This window comes from Rhincodon typus, chromosome 8 (genome assembly GCF_021869965.1).
Source record: "Rhincodon typus isolate 14 chromosome 8, sRhiTyp1.1, whole genome shotgun sequence".
In the NCBI taxonomy this organism is placed as follows: Eukaryota; Metazoa; Chordata; class Chondrichthyes; order Orectolobiformes; family Rhincodontidae; genus Rhincodon; species Rhincodon typus.
The window spans coordinates 89940654-89957689 of record NC_063339.1 but is presented as its reverse complement, the minus strand read 5'-3'; the positions used below and the strand labels follow the sequence as shown (position 1 = coordinate 89957689).

Sequence of the window (17036 nt, the reverse complement as noted above, 5' to 3'; positions counted from 1 at the left end):
TTTCACAGCAGAATTTAAAAAAAAAAGAAATCGGGATAAATTGTTTTCTCAACGATATCGGAGAGAGGAAGAAGTTTCAATCTGGGTGAAGCTCAATATTCATTCAGAGAGAGAGGAGCAACAGCTCTGCTTGGCAGTTCTGAGCAGCTTCAGAAGTTGATTGTCCCACATTCGCGTTCAGACAACAGGGGGGCTGTGATTGGCTGGAGGTCCAGAGTGCTTCCGGTCCTCCAGCTCTTCCCATTGGTCACATTACTGAATTATGACGGATCTCCCCAGAATGGGTTTGCTGGTGTTTCATCAAATCATTGCTGCTTCTAAAGATCTTCTCACAGTTGGAGCATTTAAATAGTCTCTCATCAGTGTGAATAAGCCCATGTCCGCTGAAATTGGAGGGCCGAGTGAATCCCTTCCCATACATGGAGCAAGTAAAGTGTTTCTCCCCAATGTGAACAGCTGGTGTTCTCTGAATATCAGATGTCCGAGTGAATCCCTTCCCACATTCAGTGCAGGTGTAGGGTCTCTCTCGAATGTGACCATGCTGGTGTATCAGAAGCTGTGCTGATTTAATAAATCCCTTCCCGCACACAGAGCAGACGAATGGTCTCTCTCCAGTGTGACAAGCCTGTCATAAGTGAGGTGGGAAGAACAAGTGAATCCCTTCCCAAACATGGAGCAGGTGAATGGCTTCTCCCCACTGTGAACACATCAATGTTTAGTGAGGCTGGATAATTGACTAAACTGACTGAAGTTCTTCCCACGCTGAGAGCAGATGAACAGTCTCTGTCCAGTGTGAGACAGCTTATGTGACCTTAGGCTGGATGATTATGTGAATCCCCTCCCACATATAGGGCAGGTAAACGATCTCTCTCCAGTGTGACCTCACTGTGGACATTAGAATGGATGAAGATGTGAATCCCCTCCTACACATATTGCAGATATCAGTCTCTCTCCAGTGTGAACTCGATTGTTTGACATTAGGCTGGACCATGAATTCTATCACTTCCCAGACACAGAGCAGATGAAGCTTCCTTCCCCATGAAGACTTCTGTGTGACATTAGGCTGGATTTCCAAGTGAATTCCTTCCCACATGAGGAACAGCTGAACGAATTCTCCCCTGTGAACAGGTCGATATTCAATTAAAACTTAGAGCTCTTAAAGCTTTTCCCACAGTCAAAGCATTTAAAAGGTCTCTTGTCAATGTGAACACAATGGTGTGACATGAAGCTGGATGACTAAGCAAAGCCCTTCCCAAACATTTAGCAGGTGAATGGTCTTTCCCTGGAGTGACTACGACGATGAGCTTACAGCTGGCCTGGGTATTGTATCCCTTCACACAATCCACACATTGCCACGGTTATTCCATAATGCTGATCTCCTGGCGTCTCTCCAGATTGGATTTTCTGTTGAATCCTTGTCCATAAACACAATGTGTGTACAGTTTCTCTGCTCTGTGGATTTTTGTTTTTCAGAATGTTAACTGGATTATGTTAAATAATTTCTGCAGTTAGTTCTCTGGAACATTCAGAATCAGGTATGTCAGTGTGCGAGTATTGGCGCTTTACCACTCACACTGATGTTTGGAATCTTTTCCCACAGACATACCACATTAACGTATTCCCTTCTGGTCCTGATGAATTGAATAACTCGGTTGGATCGTGACATAGTGTTTGATTTGAATCTCTCATCTTCAATGTCTTTCTTTCTAAAACAAACATCATCACTGTCTGTCCAGGGTAAAATCTCAGAACAAATTCAAATTTTGAGAGACATTTTGCCTTTTTTGTACCCACCCCAAAACTTATGACCCACACTAAAAGATGTGAAAATCAGTACCAAAAGGAAAAGCAACATTGCTGAATAAATCAGGTCGTTTTTCCCAGTGTCTATGACGCATTGTATACCCTGAGGTACCAACTTGTGATGGTAAGTACCAAGCCCAGTGGTGGACTCTACAAGCTCCCTGTCCAGAGAGAGGTCACAAAAAACAGATGATACCCTTTGGGGTTAGTAGGAACGGCCGATGCTGGGGTCTGAGATAACAAGGTGTGGGATAACAAGGAGTGCGATAACAAGGTGTAGAGCTGGATGAACACAGCAGGCAAGGCAGCATCAGAGGAGCAGGAAAGCTGACGTTTCAGGTCTGGACCCTTCATCAGAAATGAAGGAGGGGAAGGGCGTTCTGAAATAAATAGAAAGGAGGAAGGCGGTGATAGAAGGTGGATAGGTGCAGACAGGTGGAGAGAAGACAGACAGGTCATGGAGGCGGGGGTGAAGCCAGTAATGGCGAGTATAGCTAGGAAGTGGGGATGGGGGTTGGTCAGTGAGGAGGGAGGGGCCAGTAGGTGGGAGGTAAGACGGACAGGTCAAGGAGGTGGGGATGAAGCGAGGAGAGGTGGGACAGGAACAGACAGGGAGGGAGCGAGGGACAGTGACAGGGAGCCAGGGATAGGGACAGGGACAGGGACGGGGACAGGGACAAGGATAGGCACGGGGACAGGGAGGGGTACAGGGATGGTCAGGGAGGGAGCGATGGACAGGATCAGGGATGGAGGGACAGGGAGGGTGCGAGGGACAGGGATAGGGAGGGAGGGATAGGGAGGGAGCAAGGGATAGGGACGGACAAGGAGGGGGAGGGACAGGGAGAGAACAAAGGACAGGGAGGGAGGGATAGGGAGGGTGTGAGGGACAGGGAGGGAGGGACAGGGAGGGAGCGAGAGACAGGGAGGGAGGGACAGGAAGGGAGTGAGGGACAGGGAGGCGACAGGGAGAGTCAGGGAGGGAGCAAGGTACAGGGAGGGGGACAGGGTGGGACGCACAGGGAGGGAGCGATGGACTGGGAGGGAGCAAGGGACAGGGACAAGGATAAGGAGCGAGGGACAGGAACAGGGAGGGGGACAGGGATGGGGAGGGAGCGAGGTAGCGAGGGACGGGGAGCGAGCTATGGGGAGGGAGCAAGGGAGAGAGCAACAAGGAGGGAGCGAAGGAGCAAGGAGTGGGGAGAGACAGAGGGACGGATGGGGAGGCCGGTGGGGAGGGAGGGAGGCCACGAGGTACGGAAGCGGAGGGACGTGGAGTTGGGGAGGTAGGGATGGGAAGCAGGGAAGGGAGCGAGGGACGGAGAGGGAGCGAGGGACGGGAGCAAGGGATGGGGAGGGAGCAAGGGACGGGGAGGGTGCTAGGGAGGAAAGCAATGGTGGGGGAGCGAGGGAGGGAGCGACAAGGACGGAGCAAGGGAGAGGGAGCGAGGGACGGGGAGGGAATGAGGGATGGAGCGAAGGACGTAGAGGGAGTGAGAGAGGGAGTGAGGGACAGGGAGGAAGCGAGGGAGGGAGGGATGGGAGGGAGGGACGGGGAGGGAGAGAGGACGGGGAGGGAGCGAGGGATGGAGAGGGAGCTACGGGGAGGGAGCAAAGGAGGGAGCGACAGGGAGGGAGCGAGGGAGAGGGAGTGACAGGGAGGGTGTGAGGGAGCAAGGGACAGGGAGGGAGGGAGGGATGGACGGGTAGGCGGGGGAGGGATGGGAAGGGAGGGAGGCCACGAGGGACGGGGAGGGAGCGAGGGAGGGAGGGACGGAAGGAGCGAGGGAAGGCGAGGGAGTGATGGATGGGGAGGGAGCGAGTGAGATAACGAGGGATGGGAAGGGAGCAAGGGATGGAGCGAGGGAGCGAGGGACGGAGTGAGTGAGTGAGGGACGGGGAGGGAGGGAGGAAGTGAGCGACTGGGAGGGAGGGAGCAAGGGACGGGTAGGGAGGGAGTGAGGGACAGGGAGGGAGCGAGGGACGGGGAGGGAGGGAAGGATGAGGAGGGAGCGAGCGAGGTAACGAGGGACAGGGAGGGAGCTAGGTTCGGGGATGGAGCAAGGGACGGGGAGCACGCGAGGGATGGGGAGCGAGCGAGGGATGGGGAGGGAGTGAGTGATGGGGAGGGAGCGAGGGACAGAGAGAGAGAGAAAGACAGCGAGGAGTCAGGGATGGGGAGGGTGTGAGCAAGGGAGCAAGGGATGGGTGAGGGAGCGAGGGACAGGGAGGGAGGGATGGAGGGAGAAAGGGATGGTGAGAGAGGGAGTGAGGGATGGACAGGGAGTGAGCAAGGGACGGGGATGGAGGGAGGAAGGGAGTGAGGGACAGAGCGAGGAAGCGAGGGTTGGAGCAAGAATGGAGCGAGGGACAGGGAGGGAGCGAGGGACTGAGAGGGAGGGAGGAAGGGATGGTGTGGGAGGGAGTGAGGGAGTGAGGGATTGAGGGACGAGTAGGGAGTGAGGGAGTGAGTGAGCAAGAGACGGAACGAGTGAGCGAGGGATGGAGTGAGGGTTCGAGGGATGGGGAGGGAGCGAGGGAGTGAGGGAGAGGGAGGGAGCGAGGGTTAGGGAGCGAGGGAGTGAGGGACAGCGAGGGAGTGAGGGATGGGGATGCTTCAAGAGAGCGAGGGATGGGGAGGGAGCGAGGAAGCGAGTGAGCAAGGGATAGAGCGAGGGAGCGAGGAACGGAGCGAGAGACCGAGGGTCGGAGTGAGCGAGCGAGCGAAGGATGGGGAGGGCGGGAGCAAGGGACGGGGAAGGAGGCACCGAGGGACGGGGAGGGAGTGAGGGAGAGCGAGGGATGGGGAGGGAGGGAGGGAGGGAGAAAGGGACAGGAAGGGAGGGAGAAAGGGATGGGGAGGGAGGGAGTGAGGGACAGAGAGCGAGTGAGGGAGGGAGCGAGGGATGGGGAGGGAGGGAGGGAGAAAGGGACAGGAAGGGAGGGAGAAAGAGATGGGGAGGGAGGGAGCGAGGGACGTGGAGGGAGCGACGGACGTAAGGGAGTGAAGGATGGGGAGGGAGGAGGGACGGGGAGGGAGAGAGCGAGTGAGGGATGGAGCGAGGGAGCAAAGGACAGGGAGGGAGGGAGTGAGTTAGGGATGAGGAGAGAGGGAGAAAGGGACAGGGAGGGAAGGAGCGAGGGATGCAACTGGAGAGAGTGAGGGATGGAGACTGAGGGAAGGAGGGAATGAGAGATGGGGCGGGAGTGAGCGAGGGACAGAGATGGAGTGAGGGAGGGGACGAGGTACGTGGAGGGAGGGAGCGAGGGACGGGGAGGGAGCAAGGGAGGGAGTGAGGGAGTAAGCGAGGCACTGAGAGTGCACGAGGGAGGGAGGGAGCGGGAGCAAGGGAGTGGGAGAAAGGGATGGGCATGGAGTGAGGGGTGGGGAGGGAGTGAGGGAGCGAGTAAGCGAGGGACAGGGAGGGAGTGAAGGACAGGGAGAGAGCGAGGGGGTGAGGGATGGGGGAGTGAGGGAGTGAGTAAACGAGGGACGGAGCGAGTGAGCGAGAGACGGAGCAAGGGAGCGAGGGACAGGGAGAGAGCGAGGAAGTGCGGGACAGGGAAGGAGGGAGGGACGGGGAGGGAGAGAGGGACAGGTAGCAAGGGACGGGTTGGGAGGGGGAGACAGGGAGTGAGCGAGGAAGAGTGAACGAGGGCACGACGGGGAGGAAGCGAAGGGGAGGGAGCGAGGGATGGGGAAGTAGAGATGGACGGGGATGGAGCAAGGGATGGGAAGGGAGCGAGGGACAGGGAGGGAGGGAGGGAGCGAGGGATGGGGAGGGAGGGGCAGGGAGGGATCGAGAGATAGGTGGGAGGGACGGGGAGGGTGTGAGGGATGGGTTGGGAGTGAGGGAGTGAGAGATGGAGCGAGGGGGCTAAGGATGGAGCGAGGGGGTAAGGGACGGAGAAGGAGGGAGGGAGCGAGGGACTGGGAGGGAGGGAGCAAGGATCGGGAAGTGAAGGAGCGAGGGACAGTGAGGGAGCGAGGGGTGGGGAGGCAGCGAGTGATGCAGTGAGGTACGCGGAGGAAGTGAGGGACGGGGAGGGAGTGAGGGATGGAGAGGGAATGAGGGAGCTAGTAAGCGAGGGGCAGAGCAAGTGAGCGAGATACGGAGCGAGGGACGGGGGAAGGGATGGAATGAGGAACGGTTAGGGATGGGGAGGGACGGAGCGAGGGATGGAGATGGTGGGAACAAAGGACTGAGAAGGAGAGAGGGAGTGACGAGGGACAGCGTGGGAGCGAGGGATGCGGAGGGAACAAGGGACAGGGAGGGTGCGATGGAGTGAGGGACAGCGAGGGAGCGAGGGATCAAGAGGGAGTGAGGGATGGGGAGAGAGTGAGTGAGCAAGGGATGGAGTGAATGAGCAAGGGATGGAGAGAGTGAGCGAGAGATGGAGCGAGGGAGCAAGGGACAGAGTGAGGGAGTGATAGACGGGGTGGGAGCGACAGACGGGGTAGGAGTGAGGGAGCAGGGAGGGAGCAAGGGAGAGGGAGCAAGGAACGGGGAGGGAGCGAGGGGTGGGGAGGGAGGGGGAGACAGGGAATGAACGAGGGAGAAGGAACAATGGAGCGACAAGGAGGGAGCGAGTCGGCGGGACCAAGGAATGGGGAGGGAGTGAGGGATGGAACGAGGGACAGGGAGAGAGCGAAGGAGTGAGGGGCGGGGAGGGAGGGACGGGGAGGAAGTGACGGACAGGGAGGGAGGGAGGGAGCGAGGGACTGTGAGGGAAGGAGCGAGGGACGGTGAGGGAGCGAGGGATGGGGAGGGAGCGAGCGAAGGAACAAGGGACGGGGAGGGAATGAGGGACAGGGAGGGAACGAGGGAGTGAGGGATGGAGAGGGAGTGAGGGAGCTAGTGAGCGAGTGATGGAGCGATGAGCGAGGAATGGAGCGAGAGAGCAAGAGTCAGAGCGAGGGAGCGAGGGATGGGGAAGGAGGGAGGGAGCAAGCGACTGGAGGGCGGGAGCAAGGGTCGGGGAGGCAAGGAGCGAGGGATGTGGAGGGAGCGAGGTAGCGAGGGAAGGTGAGGGAGTGATAGAGCGAGAGAATGAGGAAAGGGGAGGGAGCAAGCGAGGTAGTGAGGGATGGGGAGGGAGCAAGGGACGGGGAGGGAACGAGGGATGCGGAGGGAGCGAGGTAGCAAGGGAAGGTGGGGGAGCGATAGAGCAAGAGAATTAGTGTTGGGGAGGGAGCGAGTGAGGTAGTGAGGGACGGGGACGGAGCGAGGGACGGCGAGGGAGTAAGGGACGGCGAGGGAGGGAGGGAGCGAGAGACAGGGAGGGTTCAAGAAATGGACAGGGAGCGAGGGAGTGAGGGATGGAGAGGGAGGGAGAAAGGGAATGAGGGACGGGGGAGGGAGTGAGGGACAGAAAGGGAGTGAGAGAAGGAACGAGGTATGGGGAGGCAGGTAGCGAGGGACTGAGTGGGATCGAGGGAGGGAGGCAGTGGGGAAGGAGTGAGGGTGAGGGAGCGAGGGAAGGGAGCGAGCGAGGGACTGGGAGTGAGCAAATGATGGGGAGGGAGCGAGGGAGCGAGGGATGGGGAGGGAGGGAGGGACAGGGAGGTAGAGAGGGGCGGGGACTGAGGGTTGGGGAGGGAGGGGGCAACAGGGAGTGACCGAGGGAGCGACAGGGATGGAGCGAGGCGGAGGGAGCATGGGACGGGGATGGAGCGAGGGACGGAGTGAGGGACATGGACTGGGAGGGACAGTCAGCGAGGGATGTGATGGGAGCGAGGGACGGGGAGGGATTGGGTGGGAGCAAGGGACAGGGAAGGAGAGACAGCAATGGAGTGAATGACAGGGAGGGAGGGAGTGAGCGACAGGGAGGAAGGGAGGGAGAGAACGACAGGGAGGGAGGGAGGGAGAGAGCGACAGGGAGGGAGCGACAGGGAGGGAGGGAGAGAGAGAGAGCGACAGGGGCAGGGGCTGGGATCTGGGGGAAGGTGCCCAGGGAGCCAGATACAGGGCTGGGGGCCAGGGGGACAATGGACAGGGAGCCAGGTGGTGGCAGAGATAAGTGAGGGTCTTGAAGGGAGAGAAGAGGACAAGGAGGAGGGGGCAGAGAGAGAGAGAAAGTGGGTCAGAGATAGAGAGGTAGAGACAAGGAAACAGAGGCAGAGTGAGAGGTGAGAGCGGGGTGGGGGGGGAAGAGAGAGACAAAGGGTACAGAGTGGGGTGGGGAGAGAGATAGAGAGGGGGAAGGGGACGGAGAGAGGGAAAGAGTGTGATAGGGGATTTGGGAGAGGTGGGGTCAGAGGGGAAAATACAGAGTGGGAGATGGGGTTCACACATGAAGAGGATGAGAGTAGGGGGTGCAGACATTCGAGGAGGAGGGAGAGAGAGATAGGACGCAGGGAGAGAGGGAGGGAGTGGTTTGGACAGGGTGGGTGGAAAGAGAGAAGGAAGGGAATGGAGAGAAGGATGGGGAGCAGGGGTGTTACGGAGAAATGTGGGTCAGAGAGGGAGAGAGCGAGCGAGGAGGGACAGGAGAGAGAGAAAGAGACAGAGATATACCAGAGGTGAACACAAGGACAGAGTGACTTAAACCCAACTCCTGAGCTCAGTCCCGAAATCCTCCCATTCCCTTGGGGCCGAGTCTGTCTTTCTCCAGCTGAGCTTCTTCAAAACAAAGACAAACAACAACATAGTTTGCTGTGCTGCTTGCACTTTTTAATGACCGTTAATTACATATTGAAGTTATGGATGCAGTCAGTGGAATGGTGCCTTTTCTCTTTGTCCTGTGAGTTGAGAGAAACATTGACATGTTTCCCTGTAACCCGCTGTGGGATAAAGTTGGACAAGCCAGCACGACTCTCAGTCTGTTACCATAGCTACAGGCTGCTTCATTGCTGAAACACTGAACTGAAATGAGAAAATCCTGGATGGATTGATTAATGAGTGAATTTGATTGATTGATGAAATTGGTTAAAGGGATATTTCAGCACATTCTTCAGCTGCTGCCTGAACTTCATCTGGGTCACGGCATAAATCGCGGTGTTTGTGCGGCAACTGAGGAGCTGCAGCATGAAGCCCATTTCCTGCACAAAGAGATGTAGATTCATAGAGTCATACCCAAACCAATATTTCCGGAACCATATGGAATGCACCATTAACGTTGACCATAACAGGATGAAATTGGCCGAGATCACAAACGGTAAAATAATGGATTTTTTTCGCTTTCTTATTTCTGTGTCACGCTGAACGGCCCCATTGGTGTGAGCCCGGAGTCTCCTGCGGGCTCTGCTGGTCACTAAAATGTGTCTGATGGTGAAAACATTGAGCAGCAGAATCAGGAGAAATGGGAGAGTCGGGGTTAGAATGTGGTGGAGGCACTCGATTGTGACCCAGACACGTGACATTTGAACAGCGGATGTTACCACACAAAACCAGGGGGCGTTCACCTGCCAATAGTGAGCTGAGAACAGAAAATACCAGAAAATGTTCTTTAAACAGCTCAGCACAGTCACTGTTCCCAGAACCACAGCCGCCGTTTTCTCACTGCAATATTTACTTTTCAGCTTCTGGCAACAAATGGCCACAAATCGATCAAAGGTGAAAGTGACGGTGAACCAGACAGAACAGTCAGTGGCTGCATAAAGCAGGACGGCGTGGATATTACACACGGGGATGTACAACAGGAAATAAAACTGTTCCGGATAAATAATGGGAATGTGTCTCAATGTCAGGTGGAGGATAATGACCAGTAGATCCGCCACTGCCATGGCCCCCAGGTAACGTCTGACACATGGAGACAATCCAAAATCTTTGTAAAGCAGGATGGAGATCGTCACCACTTTAACTGTGAGGAAGGAAAACAAACAAATTATACATCAACCTGGAGGCAAAATTACCAGTTTGATTGAGGACTCAGTGACATTTTCAGATGTATCACTGATTTATTGAAAAAAAAAGAAGCTGAAATAGCAAATCGTAATGTCTCAATTTTTTTTTAACAAAAACGTAACATAAAATACTAGGAACTCTCTCTCCCTGAAGACACAAACACCATAAGAGCAGATGGTTTCCAGAACATTCTCACACACTCGATCATTCGAGAGCAGACTCAGGTCACTTCTTTACTCCTAATACGGAGGGTGAAGACGTTGCCTTCCTGAAGGATTCTCTCCTAATTCCTTGAAGACAAACACAGGTTGGAAATTTCTGTCTTTGAGTCTGTATTGTGGTCAATTTTCGGTTGTGAAGAAACGTGAACACAAGGAAAATGTATTCACCCCTTTAACTACCTGAGGGGATTTTGAAACAGTGTCTTCTTCTCCCTGAAACGTGATCTTTTCCCTCGGGATCTTATCTATTGTTCAATTAAATGACATCCAGCCGTTCACAAATAATGTTGGTTGCAGAGTGTTCCGGGGAATGTCGGTTACAGAATGTGCCGGGAAATGTCAGTTGCAGAATGTTCCGGGGAATGTCGGTTACAGAATGTTCTGGGGAATGTCTGTTACAGAATGTTCCGGAGAATGTTGGTTATAGAATGTTCTGGGGAATGTCATTTACAGAATGTTCCGGGGAATGTTGGTTATAGAATGTTCCGGGGATTGTTGGTGACAGAATGTTCCGGGGAATGTTGGTTACAGAATGTGATGGAGTCAAAAAGACCCACATCACAAAGGCCCTTCTGTCCATCAGTTTTGGTGAGACCCACTCAGCCTCGCGGTGGAAATCTCTCCCCAAACTCAACTCAACTGCAAACACAAATTAAAGGCATTGCCAGATCGGCTGAAGTTGTCAGTTATCTCACATTCTCAATCCACCTCACAAAACCAGCCCAGACACCACAAACTCAGATGAAATATCTGTTCAGCAAGGAGCACTGTGCAGACCAGGCTGGTGTCCTGCTCAATACAGCCCGGCAATGTGTACAGAGTGGGACACTGTGCAGGCCTCACCAGTCAAATAGATATCAGTCCAGAACTGGGAGCTGTGCAGACCGGACCAGTGCCCTGATCTATAAATCCAGACGAGATGCCTGTCCAGTGTGGAGAGCTGTGCAGACCACACGAGTGCATTGATCTATAACCCGGACCAGGTTTCTCTCCAGCGCGGGGGGCTGTGAAGTGAACACCACTGAACTGATCTGTAAACCCGGAGCAGTTACCCTCCCAGCGTGTAGATCTGTACAGACCACCCCAGTGCAGTGCTCGGTTATGCTATGTTAAATCGCTGCCCAGCCTGGAGAAACTTGCAGCCCATGCTGGAAGTGACAGGATGTGGGGCTCCCATCCATTTACAGCTCCATATCTCCAATGTTCCATGACAAGGGGTGCCATGGGTGTGAAAATCACTGCCAGAGAGAGATGGTGGGGCATCAGTTTAAATACCAACAAATGGGAAGGGTTGGACATATAGACAGAGAGTGGGAGATAGAGAGACTGTCATGGAAGTTTTAGAATGCTGACATGTAGACATTTTGATAGAATCTTGCAACATGCGTCAGTTTTTCAGGAATGACGCGTGAATAGGATATTGCTGTGAGTTCAGATGATGGAGAGTTTTAATTGAGCATTTGTTCTGCATTTGTGACTGAGAGTGTGGTGAGGGCAGTCTTTGACTCATCGGGCTGACTCTAACAATAATTTGTCTCAGTGTCATTGAGTGTGACAGAGGGATAGTCTGCAGGAGGCCGAGCTAGTTTTCTGATGCTGTCTTATCCAACTCCCCTCATTATCTACCTACCCCACCACATGCCAATCCTCTCATTCAATGCCAGCCTGATTCTCCCACCCATCATGGCTGGTAATAGTTCCCATCGTCTGGTTGGCCCGGGTATGACATGATCTTTAAACGGCCAATGGGAACACAGTTGACCTTTCTCAGCTCGGAGCCACCCTGCACGGTTTACCCCGAGCCTGGCAGATAAGGGGCAATTGTACCAAGATTTGTGGAAAAGGACACGGAGGTCCTGGTGAATGGGCTCGGACAGAGAAGGACCATTCTCTTCCCAGAAGAGGTCACATGGCCAGACCCATCGAGCATGGTCTGAGCTCACCACCCAGCTCAGTGCAGTACCTGCAGTCTGAAGAAATGTCCAGCAGTACAGGACAGACATCAGTAACCTTCCCGGCTCTGCCAGGATCAGTGTCACCGTATTCTTTCTGCTCCCTCTCTCTTTCTGTCTCCCTTTCTCTTGCGCCTCCGCTACTCCCCTACACTGAAAACACTGCATGGATTCAACACTGTTGACTGTCTCACTCCAGCTATCTCACCATTTCCCCCCCGCCTACACCATCACTTACAGCAGGACCACCCACTTTCACCTTCACTCCCTCCCTCCCTTTCTGTCATTCCCGGGAAAACAGCCTGGAATAGGACAGAAATTGCCAAGCTGGATGTTGGAGTGCCCGACATCAGTTCCGTCCACCCCTGCCCCGCCATGCGGAGAGGAGCCTGGTACGAGCCAGAGAGAACTGGAACGACCCGTGTGGAGATTCCAAAACATCCCCGTCCAACCAGCCGACGGGAGGAGCAAATTTCAGTGAAGGGTAATTCTCACTTTAAACGCACTGTCAGTTCCATTTCCTCCTGGTACAGCTTAGAAACCGTAGCCCTGATGCCATCTCCTTTCCATATCGAGCCGGTATGAATCGACTCCCACGATCTCCCAAGGTAAATCAGTGATATTAACCAGAATTTAAGAAATCCAAACTTAGCTGAACTTAAAATGTTACCAAAATCTGGACATGGTTTAGGTCTTCTGTACTGGGTAGCATCCATGCCACTGAGGCAGATAGCTGGATTTGATTCCCACCCCTGAATCTGTGGTAATGTCCCCAGCTCTGGAACAGAAGTTCTTAATTCAAGTCCTGCCTGTTTCAGAGGTGTGTCACAGCATGTCAGGACAGGTTAATGAGGACATACAAAGGAGAAGAATTTTGCAGATTCAGGGTCTATTGCAGTGTGGTGTTAGTGTCTGCACCTTTAGGCCCAAAGGTCCAGATTCAACTCCCACAGAGGTTTTCATAATACATCTGAACAAGTTGATTAGAATTATTTTGGAATTGTGACTTGATCGAGGAGGAAGAGGTATCAGTTTTGAATTTCAGGATTTAGTCACGGGATGACAGAAAGCACAGTCATTCGTGTTGATTGGAGTAAAATTTGCACCTTTTAGATGTTTGTAAAATCATGAAGGCATGGACAGGGTGAATAGTCAAGATCTTTTTCCCACAGTAGGGGAGTCCAAAATTAACAAGTTTAAGGTGAGAAAGGGAAAACTTAAAAAAGAGCTAAGAGGCAACCTCTTCACGCAGAGGATAATGCACGCATGGAACAAAGTGCCAGAGGAAGTTGTGGAGGCTGGTAAAAATAACATTTAAAAAGGCATCGGGATGTAAATGAACAGAAAGGGTTTCGAGGGATATGGGCCAAAGGTTGGCAAATAGGAATAGATTAATTTCGGATATCTGGTCGGCAAGGACAAGTTGGACTGAATGCTTTGTTACCATGCTGTACATCTGTTTGATTCATTCATCCAATTGATCTAGATCTCTTTGTAATCTTAGATAACCTTCTTCCCTGTCCAGTATCCAAAAAACCTTGGTGTCATCCGCAAACTTGCTGGTTGTGCCTTCTATAATTCACACCTAAGTCATTTTCATAAATTACAAACAAATGTAGATCCAGCACCGATCTCTGTGGATCACCACTGGTCATAAGTTTCCAGTCTGAGAAACAACCCTACACGACAACACTGTCTCCTCCCATTAAGCAGAAATACACACACAGGCATATCGGGACACAGACACAGTTGTGTCTTTAAGACAGGGGTTGATAAGTTTTGATTAATAAGGGGATCAAGGGTTACATTTAGAAGGCAGTAGAATTGTGTTTGAGAACATGTCAGGCATGATCGAACAGCAGAGCAGACTGCTCCAATTTCTTATGCTGTATGGTCTTCAGGAATCAGGAATATTTTCCCACAAGAGCAGTGGAGGCTGAGATTGATAAATACTTTACTGAATAGAGTCAATGGGAATGTGGGATCGGTTTGAGGGGCTCTGAATAGCCAAATCTGCTCCTATTTGTTGTGCTCTTCAAAGAGGAGGTGACTTGCTGTGAGGTTAACACATTTTAAGGAGTCTCCTAATTAAGATTGAGATAAGGATTTTGCTTTCTCTTTAATATTGTGCTTTCTGTAGTGTTGTCATCCCCAGGGAACATTGAAGACTCGGTTATTAAAGACATTTAATGCTGACCTCAACTGATCTTTGATGATCAGCAGAGTCAATATTTATTGGGAATAAACAGGAAAGGGGTGTTCAGCCACAATCAGATCAGCCATGATCTTTCTAAATTGAGCAGGAGGCTCGAGGGTCCAAATGGCCAACTGCAGGTTCTTTCCGATGTGTTGTTATCTTACTCCACCCCTCGAGGATGTTATAGAGGTAAAGGAAGACCCATTCAACAAGTCAGGATTACAGCAGATAGGAGGAGACCATTCTGCCCTTTGAAGGAATTACATCAGAATCGAATGAAATATTCAGTCATAGAGTCATAGAGATATACAGCATGGAAACAGACCATTTGGTCCAACTCATCCATGCTGTTCAGATATCCTGAATAAATCTAGCCCCATTTTCCAGCATTTGGTCCATACTCCTCTGAACCCTCCCTACGCATATACCCATCCAAATGCCTGTTAAATGTTGTAACTGTATCAGCCTCCACCACTTCCTCTGGCAGCTCATTCCATATACGCACCACCCTCTGCATGAAAATATTGCCCTTTAGGTCGCTTTTAAATCTTTCCCCTCCCATCTTAACCTATGCCCTCTTGTTTTGGACTCCCCACCCCAGGGAAAAGACCTTGACTCTTTACCCTGATTTACCATGATTGTATAAACTTCTGTAAGGTCACCCCTCAATGACAATTGCTTATTTGATTGTGTAGCGACTGCAGCAATTTTTCCACACAGCACCCACAGCCAAACATGACATTACTCCTTAAGATTATCTGTATTGGTAATGTTGATAAAGGGACAAAAGTAAGCCAGGCTAATAGGAAATCGCCCCTCCTTCTCAATACGTGTCCAGGGAAAACTGAGCACCTGATTGAGTTGGCAGACAAGATTTATTGCTGCATCTGAAAGACAGCATTTTTTACCGTGCAGCATTCTACTCAAGTGTTAGTCTATATTCTGTGCTTGTCTTTTAATCGAACAAGTATCAATATCATTGACAGTACAACCTCAACCTGATTATCTGACAACAAATGTCCCTAATGGTGAATTGCGGAGCTCAGAAACACCTCGACAACCAGCTGCGCATCACAGGAGGAGACCATGCAACCTTTCTAGGCTGCTACACAGGAACAGGGAGCCCTGGTTCACTAAAATTAAATACAGAGCTGAAATAACTACTTCCTTCTACATTGGAAAGTTGTACTTAATGGAATTCCTCAGGGACCAGTGTGTGGTCATCAACAATTTACGATCGACATTAACGACTTTGGAGGGAGTGGTGAGAGCGTGAGACAGGGGGAAGCCGGGAAAGCAGGCTTCTGCTTTTAAAAACTTACCTCGTGAGTCGTTGGCCTATTTGATTCGAGTGGCGGGAGTGGTCAGAGCGCGAGCCGGAAAGTGAACTATTATATTCGGGCATTGTCCTATATCAATAGTTTAGAAAAATGCAACAAAATGTATTCTAACAAAATTTGTCAATGATGCTAAGATAAGCATGAAATTAAGCTATCAGGAGGAGGTAGAGAGAATGTAAATTGATAAGCAACGGACAATTTGGCAGATGAAATATAACGTTGGTAACTGTGAACCTGTGAGATTTTCAGGAAGAACAAAAGGCTATATATTACGTAAATGGAGGGAGATTATGGGACCTAGTGATGCAGTGTGTACTGTAAGGTTCACTGTGAAACGTTCAGACATTGGAAGCGTTGCTCTATCATCTGATGGTCTACTCCCTGATGTTCCAAGTTGCCTCGTTATTCTCAGTGCACACGGGATACTTTGATGTGGTTCGTTGGCGGTGGGGAGTCGTGAGGGGGAGGGTGTTTTGGACGGTGTATCAAGGGTGTGGCCTTTATCCAAGATACCATCCTTTCTTTTTACGTGGAGACCCGAAGATGTTGGGAACGGCTGCCTGTTTCTGAACGCAGAGGCTGTGGCTGCTGCGAGGACAGTGGGCGTTCATCAACATGATGTACTGTGCATGGTCACACTGCAATGTTAATGGAGTGAGAGTTTGAAGGGTTCAATCACAAGAACGAAAACATTAAATGAAGGTATTTTCAGATCAGCTGAAATGGTTAGTTCTATCCCATTCTCTATTCACCTGCCAGAACCAGCCCGGACACTTTTCTCTGTTCACTCACAGGATGTGGGCTTCACTGACTGGGCCAACATTCATTCCATCCCGCATTGCCCAGAGGGTAGTTAGAGCCAGTGACGTTATTGGGTGTGTGGGGTCACATGTAGGCCAGAGCAGGAAAGGATGGCAGTTTCCTTCCCTACAAGATATGAGTGAATCAGATGGGTTTTCCCAAAAATTGCCAATGGTTTCATCTTCATCATTCAACTTCTAATTCCAGATTTTTATTGAATTCAAATTCCAACATCTCACTTGGCAGGATTTGAACACAGGGCCTCAGAGCATTATGTGCGTTTTTGGATTAATAACCTAGCAATAATACCCTCGGCCATCACTGTAAACCCAGATGAAATATCAATTCATAATGGAGCACGTTGCAGACTAGATTGTGTCCTGAGCTCCATCTTACAGGAACTTTCAGTCATTCAACTCCCCAAGTTCCTGTCACTGACCAAATGACTCTCAGACACTTTCTTGCACCAGTTTTCTTCAAACACGTGTTCGTGAGCCATTTCTCATGAGGACGGACTCTCCAAACAATATACTACATCAGCTTTATGCTTGCATGTAATAATAAGCACACTTTATACAGACCAATGAAAAATATACATTTATTTTATGGTTATCAATATCCAATCACAGTCATTAATTCTAATTATTTTGCTTGGTCACCTTATTGTGTTCAGCCAATGGCACCATCTTGATACATCTCACTATAAAGTATAATTTCAAGCAGACATTTATCTTGTCCTCAGCCATTATCTTGACCGGTATATGACTTGTAGCTTCTTCATTGTCATCAAAGTTTCTATTGTCCCTTACCTTTAACATTGTTATTTTATCAGGGATCCCCAGTAAAATTTTGCATGATTTTACATGGCAGAACGTCAG

General features: G+C 51.4%; 1 protein-coding gene across 1 annotated transcript; it reads right to left on the bottom strand.

Annotated features, from left to right (window-relative positions):
- Nucleotides 1–247: 247 nt before the first annotated feature.
- LOC125483811 (gastrula zinc finger protein XlCGF7.1-like) lies at nucleotides 248–16657 on the bottom strand. The gene is made up of 2 exons (XM_048600506.1): nucleotides 16598–16657; nucleotides 248–625 (listed from the first exon to the last, which is right to left on the bottom strand). The coding sequence occupies exons 1-2, from the start codon at nucleotides 16655–16657 to the stop codon at nucleotides 248–250; spliced, it is 438 nt and encodes a 145-aa protein (XP_048456463.1).
- Between the last annotated feature and the right edge of the window lie 379 nt (nucleotides 16658–17036).

Bases quoted from the DNA above. Each gene is read 5' to 3' on its own strand.
- LOC125483811 (XM_048600506.1), bottom strand. From the start codon at position 16,657: ATGGCTCACGAACACGTGTTTGAAGAAAACTGGTGCAAGAAAGTGTCT. The intron at 626-16,597 runs GTCAGTGACAGG...CACTTATGACAG, and splicing joins AAGTGTCTGAGAGTCATTTG to GCTTGTCACACTGGAGAGAG.